Source organism: Heteronotia binoei, chromosome 3 (assembly GCF_032191835.1).
Source record: "Heteronotia binoei isolate CCM8104 ecotype False Entrance Well chromosome 3, APGP_CSIRO_Hbin_v1, whole genome shotgun sequence".
Classification (NCBI taxonomy): Eukaryota; Metazoa; Chordata; class Lepidosauria; order Squamata; family Gekkonidae; genus Heteronotia; species Heteronotia binoei.
Window position 1 is genome coordinate 40,095,342 of NC_083225.1, and position 20,228 is coordinate 40,115,569.

The window sequence follows — 20,228 nt, forward strand, 5'->3', positions numbered from 1 at the left end:
TCATGGGCATCAGGGTGCCTACATAAGCACCAGGTTGGGAACCATTGGTCTCAACAAAGTCCAAGCTATGTATGAAAGAACACACACTGTAGGAACAAACTTTTACACCTCATGTCTTGAAGATAGACTGGGCATAAAAGCAGCACATGCTCTTGTCACTTCAATCCAAGAACTCACACAGGATATCAAGGGAAAAAGTTCACACAAAGTATAAGCACATATCACACTGCTTAAGCCAATACTGAATTACAGAACACCACTACTATGCTTGGAATGAAGTACAGAAGTACAAATTCAAATATACAGAGCTAGCACACAAGGAATGCATCTGTCTAGGACAAAAACTGTATGCATTTAGGCTCACTCAGTGTTTTCTTACTTGGGAAAAGAAATATGATAAAATAATTATATTTCTATATTATCATAGAAATATGATAATATAGAAATATAATAATAATAAAGACAATTTGACAGAGTCTGATCATACAAAGCTGTATTAGCTACCCTAGCTATTTTAAAGTTTTTTGAAGCATTTCCATAGCCTTTCTGCAGGGGGCTGCATACTCCCAACAACCATTTTTTTCTACTGATGGTATCTACAGGACCATCTCCTCCAGTATGTTCCTGGGAGGGCACTGTGCCTTCAGGAAAGAAAACTGTTAGTGGTCCCTGGTCCTAAAAATGTCCAGCGAGGACCAGTCCCTTCTCAGTCCTGGCCTAAATCTGGTGGAACTCTCTGCCAAATTCCATCAGGGCCCCGTGGGACCTTATGCAATTCCTCAGGGCCTAAAAGGCAGAGATATTCTGCCAGCCCTTTGACTGACGGCAGTGACAGTTTTGTCCTAAGTTGACACTCTGTTTTTTTGCTTTGAGCTCGCTACCCTCTCCCCCCTGCCTGCAAAGTAGTCGGCAATCTGCAATTTGGATAAAATTACCACTTGCCAACTGTTCTTAAATGTTTACATGTTTCTGAAATGTATTTTAACTATGTTTTACTGTAATGTTTTAATAATGTAAATTGCCAATCCATAAACTTAATGAAATGCCGCTGCTACTACCACCACAATAATAATAATAATAATAGATTCTATCATTCCTACAGTGCAGTTTGTCAAGTTCAACTCAAGCCTTCAGCCTCTCCTATTCAGGCTGTGTACACTTTGTTTATGTTTGATGCTACAAGAAAACTCGTTCTCATCTCTCCACCATACATGGAACTATGTCTGAAATCAAACAATAAACTACTAGAAATAGTAAAAGATAATCAGCAAGGCAAAGCACTGTTCTGAAAATACATTAAAAAGCAAACACATCAAGCAATAAATCCATGTAATCCAGGCCCGTGATTTTCAAAAAGGCTAAACAGAAAAGTTTGAAAACCTCCATATTATTGTCAGTTGCTCCACACTGCAAATTAAAGCCCATCAGCATGAAGAAAGAAGGCATGAGGTGACAGTTTTGCCATTTAGCTGATTTTGATTTAGCCAATATGGACACTTGTTTTGTTACACATTAGTTGTTATGTCATCATTATGCCATGTGATTTGATTTTTTTCCACAAATATAAGTGGCTGCAAGGGGATGGCAGAACTGACACCACACTACAGGCAGAGCCTTGATTAAAACAAACCACAGGAAAAAATACTTCTTGTAATGGAAGAGACAGAGCTGCATTAAAATTTCTCTCTGGCAACGATGGAACTGATAATAGTGAAAAATCCACTGTGACACGTTTTTTCTTTGCTGACAGGTAGTGGTGTTCTTCATCTCCACTAGTACATAATGCATGAGCAGAATGCCTTCTGAAGAGTTTCTCTCTCTGCCATATGAAGGCATGTTAAGGTCAAGAAGAAAACATTAAACAATGTTGTGACTAGTACAAGTACCAATCTCTAAGAAAACAAATCCTAAAAATATGTCAAGTAGTGGCAAATGTAACCAAGTACCAGTTAAATATAGCCCAAGGCACTTGGAAACTTGGCTATTACCAAATAGCCATGGTGAAAATTTCCATTTAAAAATAATTGCCCCTAAAAGGGGATCTGTATAAATTAAATTAAAATGAGAGGGCTCAGATTGCTCCCCTCAAACATACAAAGAGAGACAAAACCAGATAAGGTATGGCATATTAGTGCTAAGGAGGAATTAGTACTTGCTCACTTAATTAGCAGATCATTACTATGTATTAGAAAATGTTGACTCAACATCAAAGATCTCTCAATATCTTTTACTGCATGAAAAAGAAATGAGAGGTGCATTTTCCCAATATAAATCCTTTTTCTGTAACTGACAGGGAACAATCCTAATAGGAATACACAACATTCCATTCAGTTGCACAGAAAGCAGAGGTGCTTGTGTGTGTGTTTTAAACAGAACCAGACTGCACAGGTGAAAAGAGCTAAACGCTTTCTCCAGTAGTCTAGAGCTTAACATATTTTTCTCCTGGCAACATTTGAAACCAGAAGTCATGTTCAATGTCATATTCCCTTGGGTCTTAAATTGATACCAAATAAATATCATTCTTGCCTCATTAAAAGAAACCATTTTATCACTGTGTCTTTTGTTTACCTCAGGGTAAGTTTGCTTTTATATACAAATCAAATTGTATCCAAGAACAACATTCCTACTGGTATCCCTGATGCAGTATCTGGTGAGGGAAAATTTTCTGAGTATTCTGCTCAATGGAAAAATTTGGGTGCCAGGGTGTTGGGAAATCCTTTGAGGGAGGGGAGCCGAGAGGGAGGGGAGGGGGAGAGGGAGAAGGAGAGGGAAAGGGTGCAATAAGAGTATTGGAAGCTGCCAACAGAACAGCTCCCTTGCCCACAGCCAGCAGAAGAGGACTTGGCTTCAAAGGGATAGAAAGCTATCTGCCACCCTCATGACTCTACCGACTTCCTTGTCTACATGAGTCGGGGGGGGGGAAGTCTCCAACTTTCTCTCTTTTCTATTTGCAATTTTATTTTATTTTATATTTTTAAAAACCTATTTATTTTTGGCCCAGAAAAGACTGGAGCTACCTTGACTGTGCCTGGGGTCATTCTGGAATCCCCAAATGCACCTTACATTTTTCAAATATATTTTTTCAATATTTTTTTAAAATGAATTTTTCTGTGAGGGTCAGCATTCATCTGCGGGGAGAATTGCCCTCAAATGCCCTCATCCGTGGTTATGGGCCTGCTCTCCAAGGAAAGTCAGAACAGCCTCAGCTCCCCTTGACAGCATGTTCTTTATTAAAACTGTACCCCTGGACATCACTTGAGGATTCTAGTGAGAAGGACAAAATGCCTTACATATTAATGCACACCTTCTTGCATGAATGAGAAAAACAGGTTGCTTACCTGTAACTGATGATCTTCGAGTGGTCATCTGTGCAGTCACACACATGGGTCTTGCCGCAGGCAACGGATCCATACCTCGGAGTCTCCAATAGCTCGCCTAGAGCATTTTTTGGTGCGCTCTCCCGCTCACCCTGGAGAGCAGGCATCAACTGCACATGCCTGGAGCGAGCAGGAGGTGTCCCTTCCACTCAGTTTCTTCCAGCCGCTACTGAAAGTCTACACAGGTAAAAAACCAGGGCAGAAAAAGCCAGCAGAGGGGAAGGCGGGGTGGGCATATGTGACTGCACAGATGACCACTCGAAGATCATCAGTTACAGGTAAGCAACCTGTTTATCTTCACCGTGGTCTCTGTGCAGTCCCACACATGGGTGACTAGCAAGCTGAAAGTGAAAAAAGAAGGTGGGTGCTGGCAAGAAAAAAACATTTTCATACCTACAATGTATGCATGCACTCACCTGGGGTGATTTCAGCGGAAGATGGACCTGAGGACCGCTTGGCCGAAGGAGGCGTCTCGTCTGGCACGAATGTCCAAAGCATAGTGGGAGACGAACATGGATGGTGAGGACCATGATGCAGCAGAGCAAACGTCCTCTAAGGAAACGCCCTCCAGGAAGGCCGAGGAGGTCGAGACTGCTCTAGTCGAGTGAGCCTTAAGACCCTCAGGTAAAGGTTGGTTAGCAACTTCGTAGCACAACCTGATTGCAATGGATACCCACTTAGAGAGTCTCTGGGTAGAAATTTTGCAGCCTCTTTGAGGGTTGCGTAGGCCACAAACAAGTCAGGGTCCTTAAGGAAAGGTTGTGTACGAGAGAGGTAAAAGGACAAAGCTCTTCTGACACCAAGGGTGTGTAGAGCTCTTTGTCCAGAGTCTTTAGGATCAGGAAAAAACGTGGGCAACGAAGTAGAAGTTGAAAGATGAAATTTCGATACAACCTTGGGTAAGAAAGCAGGATCCGCTTTCAGGACCACCTTGTTCCTATGAAAGACTGTGTAAGGTGAATCAGAGCGGAAAGCACCAAGTCACTGGCCCGCTGGCCAGAAGTGAGAGCAACCAACAGGGCAGTCTTCCAAGAGAGAAGGCGAAGGTCCACAGTAGCCAGGGGTTCAAACGGGGGTTTCATAAGCTGTGCAAGAACTAACGACAAACTCCAAACTGGCCCAATCGGTTTGATAGGAGGGTGAAGGTGCAACATGCCCCTGAGGAATGATTTGGATAGTCTATGGGAGAAAACAGTCTGACCATCAATAGGCTTATGGAAGGTGAGATGGCTGGAAGGTGAACCTTCAGGGAGGAATAACTGAGACCCGAAACCTGTAGAGACAGGTATTCTAGCATTGAAGGGAGAGGTACAGATTCTGGATCAAGTCATTGAGAAGACGCAAAAGAGCAGAAACGTCTCCACTTGCATTGGTATGAGCTCCTAGTAGAACGTTTTCTGGCATTTAGGATAACTTCTGCGACTCCTGGTGGTAAAATCATGGCCGAATTCTCCATGCTGTAAGCCCCAGGATTTGGGGATTGTGGTGCCATACTTGGCCGTGATTCTGGGTGAGGAGGTCGTCTGCCAAGGGAAGGCGACGATAGGTTTGATTCGACATCTGAAGGAGTCTCATGAGCCACGGTTGCCATGGCCACCATGGCGCAATCAGGATGCAATCTGTACCGTCCCAAACGATCTTGAGTAGGGATTGAGTAATTAGAGGAGTTGGAGGGAAAAGGTAGTGAAGTGGGCCCCTCCAAGTGTGAAGGAAAGCATCGTTGCCTCTCCTGGAGTAGAAGAGAGGACATTTGGAATTGTCCTTTGTCGCAAAGACATCTATCCATGGACGATCGAAGCATGTGAAGATGCGACACAGGTACCGTGGATTAAGGGACCATTCATGGTCGTCTATGCGAATCCTGCTGAGGGAGTCAGCCAACACATTCTCTATTCCTGGCAGATGGATGGCAGTCAGGTAGATGTTGTTCTTGATGCACCACTCCCATAGGACAAAGGCGATGCGGCACAGATGTAGAGACCTGGTCCCGGCCCTGTTTGTTCACATAGAAAACAGTAGCCATGTTGTCGGACGTAATTTGAACATGTCAGTCGGCCACAGACAGGAGAAAAGACTGAAGAGCCCTGTGAACAGCAATAAGTTCTAGGCAGTTTATATGCATGGTCCGCTCGGACTCAGTCCACAGATCCCTGACAGTCTTGTCCTCTAAGTGGGCTCCCCATCCCCACTTGGAGGCATCCGTAGTCACAATGATGGAAGGAAGGGGAAGGACAAAAGGCATTCCACAGAGTAGATTGTTCGGTACAGTCCACCAGACAACGGAGAGTTGAACGTCCTGAGGTACAGTGAGGAGAGTATTCTGTGGTTGTACGTGTAGATGGATAGGCACGAACAAACCAAAGTTGGAGCGGACGCATACGCAGTCTTGCGAAGAGAAGAACAGAGGTTGTTGCAGCCATGAGGCCCAGGAGACGTTGGATGATGATGGCAGGCTGTGTTGGAGCACGTAAGACCTCTTGGAACCTTGATCAGTTCCGCAGGGCCTGCAAGACCACCCTCTTTAAACTTGCACATTCGGACTGCTAAAGAAGACCGCTAATTAAGGATCCGCCAATGCGGTTTAAAGACCTATACCGCTGTGTATATACTGGCAGAACTAGCGTCAAACACCATCTACACTGTCAGACGAAGTTATTTAATTGTATATATTGGATTTAATGCTGTTAAGTTTAATGTTTTATATTGTTAAATTTAAATGGTTTTATCTATTATTGTATGTTTTTATGAAATGTTGTTAGCCGCCCTGAGCCTGCCGAGGTGGGGAGGGCGGGATATCAATAAAATTTATTATATTATTATTATTATTATTGGGCCAGAGACAGAATAGTATGAGCACGATCCTTGGGAAGATAGACGAGGTGAGGAGAAGTACAAAGACGAGCACCTATGAACTGCAAATCCTGTGTTGGGGTGAGGTGAGTTTTGATAGCATTCACGCACAGGCCCAATGAAGCAAGAAGGGAGAGAGTTGTTTTGAGATTCTTCGCCAACTGATGTGCTGTGGGAGTGATGAGTAGCCAGTCTATGTACGGGAACACAGGAATGTTGTGAAGACGCAGAGTGGCTGCCACCACTGCCATGCATTTCGTGAACACCCTCAGGGCAGTGGACAGTCCTAATGGCAGGGACCGGTACTGGAAGTGGTGTTGTCCCATGGCAAAGCGGAGATATTTGCGGTGCCGAGGTCTGATGTTTATGTAGAAATAGGTATCCTGGAGATCCAGGGAAGCCATCCAAGAATCCTGCGGGATCAGGGGAAGGATGGATTGGACAGAGATCAATCTGAATTTCTTGTAGACTATACGCTTGTTTAGCCTCCTGAGATCCAGAATGGGTCTCTTACCCCCATCCCTCTTGGGGACTAGGAAATATCATGAGTAGAAGCCTGTCCCTTGATGTTGAAGGGGAACAGGTTCTATCGCATCTTTTTGGAGCAAGTCCAAAATCTCTTGTTTGAGATGAGGGGATGGTGGAGTGACCACGAAATGGTGATGGTGAGGTGGCAAAACGAACTCGATGGCGTAACCTGGGCGGATTATGGTGAGCACCCAGGAGTCCGTGGTGATTGAGCTCCAAGTTGGCTAGAAAGGGAAGAGTCCTGTGTGGTAGCGAGGAATCATCTGTTGGGCAGGATACAGAGGGGAGTCAAAGAGACTGCTTGACTGGCTGGGCAGACTTTTTGGTCTGCTGAGAGCGTGGCCTCTGTTGGAAGCGTTGTTTCTGCTGAGGAGTCTTCCTTTTCCAATAGTCTGGTTGTTTAGGAGAGCGTTGATGCCTCTGAAAAGATGGTCTCCAGGGCTTAGGGTCAGTTAAACTATTGCGAGGCTGGCTGAGAGACCCCGAGGCGCTTTGCCCTCTTGCGGCCGTCATCTATTGACGTAAGGACTTCATCGGTGGAGGCATGAAAGAGGCCAAGGCCATCAAAGGGGAGATCGTCGATCTTCTGTTTGATGTCCGGTTGCAGATTTGTAGATTGGAGCCAAGCATGTCGACACAGTGCCACAGAAGAAGCAAAAACCCTAGACGAGCAAGAAACAGCATGTCTGATGGAATTTATTTGCTTTTTGGAAACTCTTGAGAGCTCGGAGACTATGTTGGATGCAACTTTCTGAGAAGTTTCGGGGAGAGAAGGAATAAGAGAGGTAAACTGGTTGGCGAGACTGAATGTGTAGGCAGAGAAATAAGCCAGGTAGTTGTTAACTTTAGAATTGGTAGAGGCAAGATTGCAGATTTTGCGAGCCAGGGTGTCCAATTTTCGGCCCTCAAGATCGGGAGGTGTAGGGTGTCTTGAGGGTTTTGTTTTGGTCGCAGAGTGCACTATGATAGAATTTGGAGCAGGGTGTGAAGCCAAAAATTTGGACTCTGAAGCAAGTACCGTGAGTCTTATATGCCTCGAAGTGCTTTGAGGTGGGTGGAATGGAAGCAGGTTTGTCCCAGGCCTCACGAAGCCCCTCCAAGTGCACTGGCAGCATAGGCAGGAGAGACCCTGGTGGGAAATCAGCCTGAACCAAATCGTGGACCACATCAGAAACCTTGGGTGAGTCCGAAGGAAGAGTGACATTCAAGGCCTCAGCCATGGTGGTGATCAGATTGAGGTAAGCCTTGGAACCGTCAGATGGGGAGAGATGGGTTGGATGTGCAGAATCAGAGCCAGGAGATAGAGGAGGATCCTCGGAGTCAGAGGAGCCAGAAATGTCCCTGTTGGACTTGGATTCCTCAGGTTCTGGTGGAGAAGATACAGGCTTGGCAGGTGCAGATGTGGATGCAGGGTCCTGTGCCAGCAAGGCAGTCGAAGTAGTCGTCAGTGCCGAAGATATAGTGGCGCAGGCTGTGGCATGGGTTCAAGGCATATAAGACTCCCGGTACTGAAGAGGTTCACGGTCTCAGGAGGAGCGATAATCTAGTTCTCAGGTTCAAGAAGGCTCACAGTACCAAGGCGATTCGAAGTCATGGATTCGAGGTGTTGATACTTCATGATCTCTGTGGGATGCGACCTCCAAATCACAGTACCGAGAGTGTCGGAAACTTCCTCTGAGGGAGAATGAGAGTAGCGATGGTAAACGCGACGGTGTCTAGGAGAAGGTGATCTGGAGAGTGAGGAGTATTCATATCGCCTGTGGTAGTGATCCCAGGATTCATGGTAGACTAGAGAGCATGATCGGAGATCACGACGTCGAACCGGTGAGCGAGAGCGGACATGTTGGGTAGAAACCTGTGTCAAAGACTCTCAGTATAGAGGGGAAACTCCAAAGTCGCGGAAAGATCCTGCCTGAAGCAGAGACCGATGATGCTCCTGATGGGAAGTCAGAGGATCTGAACGCAGGTCGGGTTCGAGGATGTCAAACGGCATCACACTATGGACCAAGGGCGAAGGAGATCGAACAGGAATGACCTCGACTGGAGCTGGAGAGTGAGGTGTGAGATGAGGCATGTTGGAAATGACGTTGGAAGGCGCCGAAAACTCTGGTGGAACTATTGGTTGGATCGGAGCCGAGTGGGTAGAAACCGATGTCATAGCTGATGACAAAGTAGTCAAAGTGGTTGCCCTCGGAGAAGTTGTCAGAGTCGACCTTGTCAGATCGCGAGGTTTCTTCAAAGTTGAGACCAAAGTATCGGTGTGGTGAGACTTCTTTGAAGACTTATGGCCGGTGTCAGAGTGCTTGGATGCTCTCTTGTCGGACTTATGCTTCTTAAGGGGTTAAGGAACAGTTGACGCAGCCAAATCTCCCACTTGGGTTGGGGGAGGTGGCGAATCAGAACTGGGCATGGCCCGGAGAGATTTTTCGAGCAGGAAACTTTGAAGTCTAGCCGCTTGATTTTTTCACACCTGTTTACCGAAGTTGGCGCAGTGTGGGAAGTATCGACCTGATGAGCTTCACCCAAGCAAAAAAGACAGCAAGAGTGTCTGTCTGAAGTAAGAATTTTAGATCCACACCTCCGACACTTTTTGAAAGTAATTTTCCCTTCCATACGTTCCGGACAAGGGAGGGGAAGGGAGGGGAAAAAAAGGAGGGAAAAGAAAGTGCAGAAATAAGGGCTTTAAAAAAAAATTTATAAGGACGAAAAAGAGTAGAATGGAGATAAAGAGAAAAGGTGAATACGATACCAAACAGGAGAAAACGAGCTGAAGAGAAGGGAACGCAGCAAGGTAGGTGTTGTCCGGGCAGCGGAAAGGAAGAAACTGAGTGGGAGGGGTGCCTCCTGCTCGCTCCAGGCATGCACAGTCGATGCCTGCTCCCCAGGGCGAGCGGGAGAGCGCGCCAAAAAACACTCTAGGCGAGCTACTGGAGACTCCGAAGTATGGATCCGTTGCCTGCAGCAAGACCCACGTGTGGGACTGCACAGAGACCAAGATGAAGATCTTTAACTGTTTCTAACACACTAATGAATTCATTTGTATGAAGCAGTATCACTGCTGAGAATTTTATATAAATAGGTTGGAATAAAGTTTCCCAATGGAACCAAAAGCAATGAAAAAAATCTGAACATGAATTGACAAGCTAAAATAGATATTAACATTTTGTAAATATTAACAAAATAGATGTAATCTGGGAAAAAAATACCCTTCTGTTCTAATCCTACAGTCTAGCCAACTCTTACTTGTACTGAAACTCTTTAGCCAAATATCAAAAGCAACACACATACATTTTATGGGACAATATAAGTAGTAGGTTGATTCACATGAATGCATGCAACTGCCTTAGTCCATCAAAGTCAATATTGTCTACTCAGACTGGCAGCAGCTCTCCAGGGTCTCAGGCAGAGGTCTTTCACATCACCTACTGCCAGATCCTTTAATTGGAAATACTGGGGACTAAACCTGGGACCTTCTGCATGCCAAGCAGATGCTCTACCAGTGAGCCACAGCTGAACTACTAACGAGCTTTCCTGATATCAAGCATATATCATAAATAAAACTAAAATTACAAACACAGATGTACAAAAGAATTCTTACCTTATCAAGGGAATTACTCTTTTCACTATGTCTTTCTGGAAGACTGTTTCCTGAATCCGTACTTATAAGAGAGCCTCTTGAGTCAGCATTTCTTACACAGTTTACATTCGGTGTGGAAGAGGTATATGGTGATGCTGAATAGGAAGACAGGAGATGAGGGATGCATTATAGTCTGTATTACAGAAACAGTCATTCTAGAATAACCTGGCAGGGCATTCCTACAACTAAGTTTTCTCCACGGTGATACAGACACCCTGTAGTATGGATCCAAGGCAGAGTCCAGTCTTATGACTGGGATTTGATCCATATTCAACTGATACCCACTACAGACAGTGTATCAGGCAGATGTCAAGAACTAAGCTTGTGGGAGAGGAAAAATTAGAGAAGTGCCTGTTTAACCCCACCAGCAGGATTGAATGACACCTTGAGCATCACTGGGAGAGTCAAAATGCATGGGGGGGCCCTTACTTGTTTGGCTTAAGTTTCTGTTGCAGGAAGGAAAGTTTACATAAGCTTTAGACCAGGGGCCCCCAATGTGGTACCCATGAGTGCTGTGGTGCCCACTGACACCTCTCCTGGTGCCCACCAAATGTTTTTAGAAAGTGGGCAAAGCCAGGTGGGGCTTTTGCCCACTGGGTTTCCAACTGACCACGTTTTGATTAGCTGTACAGATTCAAAAATACAATGCTTCAGCAACAGCTGCTACAACTGCACAGTGACCTTCACTGCAGGACTTAAGGTAAGCTTTGTGTATACAAGAAAATATTTTTCAATAACATGTTCATTCAGGCAACATTTCTGACTGAACTGCTGAAGAGTTAGAGTTATACCTGACCTCAACCCCTGATGTTTGTTGTTGGCTCCTTCTTCTTTAGCAGCCATTTTGTGATTGTGCCTATCAGTCTGTCAGAATTTCAAAGCTGCCCACAAGATCAAAAAGGCAGGGGACACCCTGCTTAAGACCATTAGTAGGCACCCCCCTATGCAACACCTACTTGTGAAAATGACAAACAAAAAGAGGCTAGGGAAGGGAGAAGCTGTTACTTGGGCAGAATACTGGGAAAAAGCCAAGCACTGGAAGTGCTGCTCATAATCTCAGAGGTTAAGTCCCTCAGGTGTACCCAGTTACAAACACAGATGTACTGTATGAGGAGGGAAATGGTCCGATAAATTGCTGTTCGTTAAGTATGCCAGACATTGACTATCCTTGCTCTAGACAATATTATTTTTTGCCTTACTATTCCCTCCAAGCAAATTAGGATGGCCTAAAATGATCTGTCCCATTTCATCCTCACAAGACATCCCAAGCCGCGTGAAGTGGCCCATGCTCAGCAAGTTTCATAAACTGATCAGGAATTTCAATACATTTTCATGTTAAAAGCCTATGTACTATCCACAATACAATACTGGCATTACAGCCCAAGTCCTCCCCCACCCCCACCCCGCCACCATTTTATGCAGCAGAATATCTACATGCAGGATATCAGATTTTAATTTTCTTAGCCAAACATATAGTGAAGTACTCAAAAGACATTAAAAGATTAACACATTGTAGAAGTGATTTTTCAAATAGTTACCAATGCCTGATATAGCACCAAATAAGTCTTTGTGAAGATTGTTGTCAAGCGTGTTCACAGATTTTTGAGGTGTCACCAATGGATTTGGAGCAGGTAAGCTAAGTGCTTCATCTTTTGTACTCTGTCAAAAACAGGCAAAAATTATTTTATTGCATATCCTTTAATATGTTTATGTTTCATTGTGGTGCAATATATTTGTGGATCATTAATTACTTACAATGAAAGCTTCAAGATTTCATAATGAAAACATTTACTCACACTGCCAGCAGCATTAATGGGGAAAGGTGAAATATCCTTGACATCAACTCGATGGGCATTTTCTATCAGTAAACCAAACACTGGTAAATATAACGTTGCTATTCTTGCTTGATGACTCTGCAGCAAAACACATTTGTTCTCATTAATGGGAGTGAGCAGAAATGCAATACTAAAGTATATTTCTTCCCTAGAAGATCAGCTCCAGAAATTTCTTATCAGAACCTCTCTTCAGTTACACATTCACTTGACTTTTTAAATGTGCTTGTTTATCACTTGACCTCAGAATATGCTAGGTGGTCACCATTAGAATTCTGAGGGCAACATTTTGATATACTTTTTACAGACTTGGCCTCTCTGCCCAGGATCTGGGGGGTGGGAGGGGCATAAATCCTCTGCCTATTATTTTTCTGGGATACCGTCCTACAATATCTCTTCTGCTGATATTAAGGGAATTGCATACAGCAAGCAGAACAAAACAAATACAACAGGGCCCAGGAGTACTAGTTCACTGAGAGTTTCACAAACAAATCTCTTGACTCTTACATGGACCGGTTATATTAAAAATGTAGCCAGCCCATGTAAGAGAGTATGGTTTTTAAAAAATGGAGACACTTCCCAAAACATTGTAGTCCAATGGAAACTGTGACAGCAAATACAATGTCATACTGGGTGACTTTTTTTTGGTTCTGGTAACGAATACTTGTTCCTGAACTGTGAGCCAGCTCTGGTCAAAGTTTTAGCTTAGTTTTCCATATTTGCAATGTAAAATTATTCAATATCTGAGCTCCCTACCCACACTGGAGATCAAAAATTTAACTCCAAGTATACCAAGCCACTATATCCAGACCCAGATTTTCAAAGAATTCACTGCAGCCTTCCCCCATTGAGGGGAGTAGGAGAATTTGGGCTCCTAAATTATCTCTGTGGAGGGAGGAAGTTCAAGGAACACAGAAATCAAGTATTGTTGGTGGCAGCAATATACTATAATCCTGGAGGCAGGGGAAATGGTGAGTGGAGGTTGGGGTATACCAGCTTTCAGCTTTTGTTAACTCTTCTTAGAGCCAATGTTGTATATGCCAGATGTTTAACACCTGGAGGGAGTCAATACATTGTGGGACCCCCACCATGAGCAATAATCTTCAGCAAGGGAGTCCTAAGACTGGTAAAACTTTGGAGAGGGGCTGCATTTCAGCGGTCCAGTAATATCGTCTGTATGCAAAAAGATCCTAGTTTTAGCTTCTGTCATCTCCAGTGAAAGGTTCTCAATTACAGCTGGTGCTTGGAAAGACCTCCCTCTGCCTGAAAAGCCACTACTGCCCAGAATAGATAATAGTGAACTGGATGACTTTTTGTAAATATCTAACACCATACTGTCTCATATATAAAATGCACATGCCTTAAGCAAGACAACTAGGAAAAAGTAAACAAAAAAGCTGAAATATATTTACCCTGGAAGCATATCTATCATCAAAAGAATGCTTGATCATTAAATTCTTCAGAACACTGATAGCAATTTGGCGGATATCTCTGAATTCTTGCAGTGCATTTCCCACCTCTCTGAGAAGGAGTCCTACTAAGAAGTGATGCTTGCAGAATTCATCTGATAAGGAGTAATCAAGCTGAAGGTCTGAAAGCAAACACAAAAGCCATGAGATGAGGAAGAGTATAATTCTAATTCTTGTCATTTATTAGTACAAGCCTCAGCACATTCTGTGAACTCATTTATGTTTGAATAAAAACGTATGTCTGCTCACAGCTCTCATTCACAGAAACCAGTGCAAAGACAAGAACAAATATGTAGGCTCAACTATAAACACAGCTATTTTGTATTTATAGTTACTGAACACATGCTGACTTTTAATGAAGATATGAGTTTTAATGAATTTATGACTTTTGAAAAATATAAGCTTCTGAAAGGTAGCTAATGGTTTTGCTGCTGTCCAAATAAACTCTTTCCATGCAGTATGTGCTAACGTGGACAGTATTTATGCAGTCTGAAGAATACTGCAAAGAGCCATACATCAGAAAATTCTGCTAAGATCAGGCAAGTAGATGACTACAAGCAAAATACTAGGTACTAACAAAATGGAACGTGCAATTTAGAGAAATCAGTGATACACTTAAGAAATACAGTGGCACTTTTCAGAATGGAAATGAGTAGCAAGTTCCTCCATTTTACTGTCATCATCATTCACATCATTCAAGAGCTAGATAGTTGTCTAGTGGACTTCTGCTCTGTCGTCATGTCATACATTTCTTTAAAAACATGTTATGTTGTGGTACACACCAGAATACCATAACCCACAAACACTTCATTTTTCCACAGATCATTGTTTTTAATGTTAGAAAAACAGTTTAGGAGCAAGCAGCACAACTTACACCTACCTACAGGAGTAGTGCGGGAGTCCACTGTTGGGGAAAGGAAGGAAAATAGGACAAAACCAGTAAGTGGTACATAGCTGTCTTATTGGGGAGGGGAAAGGAGTTAATCCAAGTTTTGTAGTTATCAAAGTTTTTTTTTTCCTCCTGTGACTAAATTTCCTGCCTACATATTTTTCCCCATGGTGTAGCACTGTTACCTGCACTAATAAGAAATGTGTAAGGAGGGAAAAGAGGTGTAAACTTCTATTTAGCTGCAATAGCATGTTTAAATAAGATCTAAAAGTTTAACAATTTGAACATTCTAGCAATGTCATTTTAACATTTCAAATACACATTTACCTTGATATCTCTGAATTCTACCCTTTCCAAATGGTATTGGAAGATTCAAAGGAATATAGTGCTCATGGTTACACACTACCCGGAGAAATTCAAATTTGAACTCAAAAAGGGTCTGCAAAATATATTTAACAGAGATACAACATTTAGGGTTTTTTAAAGATAGAAAACAGATTTTTAAATTAAAAAAAATCACTGATTCCAGGTCCAAGAAAGGCAGTTCAAGAAAGGCATTATTATTTGTTATTTCCAGTCTACATTTCTCACTGAGAGAGGTAGATTACGCATAATGCAAGCACTAGGATATCTAATAATATAATATTACAGAATAACAACTTCATTTATAAAACATTTTATTTACAAAAATATAAAACATATTCATATCCCATTTTTCTCCCTTATCAGGAATAAAGTGGCTTATGACATAATCCTTCCCTCCTCCCCTTTATCTGCACAATAACTATCCTGTAATGCAGGTGAAACTGAGAAACTGGGACAGGATCATGGTCACTCAGTAAACTTTTACAGCACAGCAGGAATTCCCAGCTCCAAGTGCAAGATTGTTCCAGCTCTTTAAGAGCTAACCAGCTCTGATCTTGCGCATGGGCTATAGCAGTGTTTTGCAACCTGTGAGTCAGGATTCAAAAACGGGTTGCAAAGCCTCTAAAAATGGGTCACAGGCTAACCTTCCCTAATGGCCACTCCTGCCCTTTCCATTGCTGTGTTTCATACTTTGGAAACCAATATATAACCTCCAGAAACAGTATCTTCCAGGTCATACATTATCTTATTATTTTTTCTTCATTGCATATACATGTTGATCAAGTGACTATGCCTCCTGAGTCTTACCAGGGGTTAGAGGGAATAATGGAAAAGAGAATGATCAGAAGCTAGAATCTAGCCCTCCATAGGCAAAGGCTGTTTATGACAGAATGCTACTTGTTTGAGGTTCATAATGGGGGGAGCTGCACTCTTTGTGGATGTTTGTTGGTTTCTCAAAAATATCTGGTTAACCACTGCAGAAAATGGAATATTGAACTAGATGGGTGCCAAAGCCATCATTTGCCTAGAGCACAAAAAAACCTTGGGCCAGCCCTGGCTGAGCCATCATACGAAGTAAATTTGGACTTGTGGGTCATCATACTGAAGAGGCTGGGAACTGATGGGCTAGAGTTCTCTCCATCAGATACACTATGCAGACATTACCAAATGTAATCAAGAAAAATATCAAGACTATTTACAACAGCTCTGATTGGTAAGCATGTAATATCTGTAGATTAACTAAATAGAGTAAGACTTGTAATGGCTGAAAGATTCCTAATTTAGCAGCACCATACTGGAGCCCCCACTTAACATTCCTTCAGTCAAGAAAGGTGATCTTTTAGATTAGCAACGAACAGTTTATGAACAGGATTGTTCTGAATATTGTGATTTTCAATGTAAAAAACAGTGACCTAGAAACCTTTTCAAAAGTTGAACACAGCTAAAGTGGGATAACTTCCAATTATTGCAACAGATTTCTGCACAAGATGTTTTGATAGTACAAGGACAAGTAGCAGCATAACAATTTGTGCAGTCTTATCTCCTTTCTTTTTACGATAAGACTAATGATTTTCTTAGAAGTAGTAGCTATTGGACATAAATGTGTAACTAATTTATTATAACCAAAGAAGAAAGTTTCTATGTACTCACATCAGAACACCACACAAACATAGCATTTTACAAGTAAACTCTTTTAATATGGTACCTTTGGATCGCCTGGTGCAAAGAAGCTGACATAGTTATTAATTTGTTTGAACACAAATCCTCTGTCCATAAAGGTGAAGCATCTCTGTAAAAGAAAAAGAAAATAAATAATGTTTTAAAGCCAAAGTAAAGTGTCTGGTAAATAATGTTCCCTATAGGTCTTTGCAGGGATGATTCTATAGAGAAGATTTCCTACACTTATGTCTATTTTTTTTTCTCTTATACACTCAAGATAAGACACAAACGGATTCATGGAAATCTTTCATCCAGGAAGTGACAAGTCCCAATGCTGCTTAAAGATCACTGTTCCTTGAGTCTTTCAACCATCTTCTAACACTAAGGGGTCAAATCCTTACAACTGGCATCAATCATCATAAACCAAACACCAAACATCTTAATAATACTGTGTGTTTAAGAATAACAAGGAATTAATTATGCCCTAATCTGAACAATGTAGTGTTAGCTACATTCCAAACAAGGTTTTAAAAATTTTAATGTACCAAATAGCATAGGCTAAAGCAAAAACCAAACTATAATGTGTCATATTGCCACACATTTTAGGCTTGGAATTTTCACAAAGAGTGCAAGGCCAATCAGTGGGTACTTGATAAAATATAATACAAACCACACAGTTCTAACACAACAATGTTTCATCTTCTATCCATTTACAATTGCTCATTATCATACTCAAGATCATATCAATCTATTTTCATGGTGAAGACTATGTTTATTTAATAAGTGGTCAGTGATTTCTTAACTTTGATTACAATAAATTGGATTTTACATAAACAAAGCCTGTCCAACTCATGAATTCTGGACTAGCTACGAGATGTCAACAATGAAATGGTTCTGTTTGTTGAGATTCAGACAAAGGAGAAGGAATTTTTTTTTATATCCCGCTTTTTGCTACCCAAAGAAGCCTTGGAGTGGCTTCCCTTCTCCTCCTTGCTTTGTTGAGTATATGAAGTTTTATTTGGATACAGCCCATAAAGAAGTGCACTCACCTTTATGAAGACAGCAAGACTATGGTTGGCATTTTTTGAAGCTTCTGGATTATCTTTGTATTTCTGAGTAATGTGCGGCATCAGCATGTTGACAACTGTTTCTACTGCATGATGGTAAGAGGCAGGAAATCTCTGATTTCGTAGTAACTAGAAACAGAATTGAGAGTTGTGATTTTCAAGTTTGAACACTTCATTGATATGCAAAGTGACCAAGTTTAAAGCCATCTCAAGGGATTGTAAGAACTCTTAATAATGGTTCATTTAGAGCTCTCAGTTTTCAAAGATTTCAGGTTTTCACGGCTGGTAACATCATTAGGGTTTGTAGAATCTTTCGGGATCAAGTGCCGTGTTCTACTGGAGAAAGTTTTCCTTCCAGACGTTTCGTTCTCAGCTGCAGAGAACATCCTCAGTGGCGTTGCAGCCGGAGCAGGCGCTCAGACCTTCTTGGCTGCTGTGCATTGAGTGGAGCCAGGGCTGCTGGAGAGCTGCTATTTCTAGGCTGGAGGGGGTGTGATGAAAGGGCAATTGGTTTGTGGATGTGCCCATTGTTTGGTGGGGCTTCCTGGAAGGGTAGTGATAAGGAAACTGGCTGTTGAATGTGACCATTGTTCTGTGTTAATTGCTGGGAGGGTTGGAAGGGGTTTGAAGCTCTCAGTTTTGCTTGCAGCATAGAGAAACCTTACTCAGACCTTCTCTGTACCCAGAGTAAAGAAATACAGGAAGGAATCTGTTCAGTGAGTAGACTGAATTCCTACTAACAGAAGCTAAAGTTCTTACACTTTACCCCTTCTCACAACGAGAACGTGCCTCCCCAGCACAGTCTTTCCTGCTGGTTGTTAAAGACCAACAGATTTACTGAAGTGTAAACCTTCATGAGCTAGAGCATCTGATGAAAAGTGCTCTGAGTCTAGCCAATAAAAGATTATGCTTCAAGTAATCTGTTGGTTTTTGAAGTGCCACAAAACTCTTTTTTAAAATACAGGAAAATATTGGATTTATTTCCTCAAATTCTGTTATGTTCCATGTATGTAAAGATGTATGTTGGCAGAAACTGTCTCAGATTTAATTATTGTAATTCCAAACAGATAAATGAGCTTATTTTATCAGGTCCCAAGAGGAAAAACTGAAGAGAATCTTTCAAATCTGTTTACAGACTCCTGAATAGAAAGTATGTTTTGAAATTTAAAAGCAGATTAATGTCTTATGTAACTAAAGACAAAACAACAAGAAGCATCCATTCATTAGAGGTTTAAAAAATTATACATTATGTAGAGAAAATGGACAGAGAAATTTTCTCCTTCTCCCAAAACACCAGTCACCTAAATTTATTTTGGTCACCAAATAAATTTATTAGTTTCAAAATATACAAAAGAAAAGTACTTCATAATTTAGAATTCATTGCCTCACTATTTAGTAGCTGCCACAGGTGTAGGTGGCTTTAAAGGAACGTTAGACAAATTCATGAATGACAAGTATAAGAACGTATAACACATGCTAGCTAAATAAAATCTCCAAGTTTAGAGGCAACACATCTCCAAATACTAGATGCTGAGTAGTTTTTCTTTCATTCTCTGCTTGTGACCTCTAGAAATACCATGTCGTAACAGATAGAACTTGCTTGAATTTACAATATTCTAAATTAAGATCGTGCACTCAGATGCTCCTTAAGAGGTTAAAAACTGGGGATGGGCATGAACCAGCTGACAAACTAAAGTTTGTCTCGAATTTTGGCTGGTTTGTGGTTCACAAAGCAATGGTTGCAAACTAAAGAACCGCCATGAACTTCCACAAATTTTGGCACACTTCTCAGTGGTTTGTGAAGAGCAGAAAAAAAAGGTTTAACCATGCTTTCTGCTTGTCATGAAAAATGGTCCCTGCCACTTAGCTGTTTTTCTGCTCTCCACTACAAGCCACAGGAAGCAGAAAGCAGGGGTTTCCAAATAGCTGGCCAACAGGGACCACCACTCAGCTGTTTGATTTAAATGGTTTGGAGTCATTTAAACCTTGCTTTCTGGGGGAGCAGAAAGCAGGGGTTCAATCACAGAACCACAGAGTTGGAAGGTATCACCAGGGTCATCTAGACCAACCCCCTGCACCATGCAGGAAATTCACAAATACCTTCTACACAGACACCCAGTGACACCTGCTCCAAGACCAAAAGATGGCAAATTTAAAAAACAAAACAACTCTTCAGGATCCCTGGCCAATCTTGTCTGGAGAAGAATTGCTGCCTGACCCCAAAGTGGTGAACAGTATTCCAAGGGCACATAAGAAAGGGCCACAAGAACTAAGCACTACTGCAACCCATCCTGCCCTCCTTATTGTGATCTCCCTAAGTTCACATAATCAGCACTTAAATCAGATGGCCATCTAGCCTCTGTTCAAAAACCTCCAAAGAAGGAGAGCCCACCACCTCCCAAGGAAGCCCATTCCACTGAGGAACTGTCAGGAAGTTCTTCCCAATGTTTAGTTGAAAACTCTTTTGATTTAATTTCAACCCATTGGTTCTTGTTTAAAACAGTCCACAAGCCACAAACACACTACAAAAACACATTTCAAAAGATGAACCTCT

General features: G+C 42.1%; 1 protein-coding gene across 15 annotated transcripts in view; it reads right to left on the bottom strand.

The window, feature by feature from the left end:
* The window catches only part of DOCK9 (dedicator of cytokinesis 9), a 170,954-nt gene that overhangs the window by 39,981 nt on the left and 110,745 nt on the right, over positions 1-20,228 (bottom strand). For all 15 annotated transcript variants that reach the window (XR_009555171.1, XM_060233659.1, XM_060233655.1 and 12 more), the window contains exons 28-34: positions 17,657-17,803; positions 16,654-16,737; positions 14,910-15,021; positions 13,637-13,815; positions 12,189-12,305; positions 11,931-12,051; positions 10,354-10,487 (exon numbers count right to left, since the gene is read on the bottom strand). Coding sequence is in view for 14 of the 15 variants with exons in the window: in XM_060233659.1 (XP_060089642.1) it covers positions 10,354-10,487; positions 11,931-12,051; positions 12,189-12,305; positions 13,637-13,815; positions 14,910-15,021; positions 16,654-16,737; positions 17,657-17,803 (894 nt within the window). In the remaining variant the exon portion in view is untranslated. The remainder of the gene's footprint in view (positions 1-10,353; positions 10,488-11,930; positions 12,052-12,188; positions 12,306-13,636; positions 13,816-14,909; positions 15,022-16,653; positions 16,738-17,656; positions 17,804-20,228) is intronic.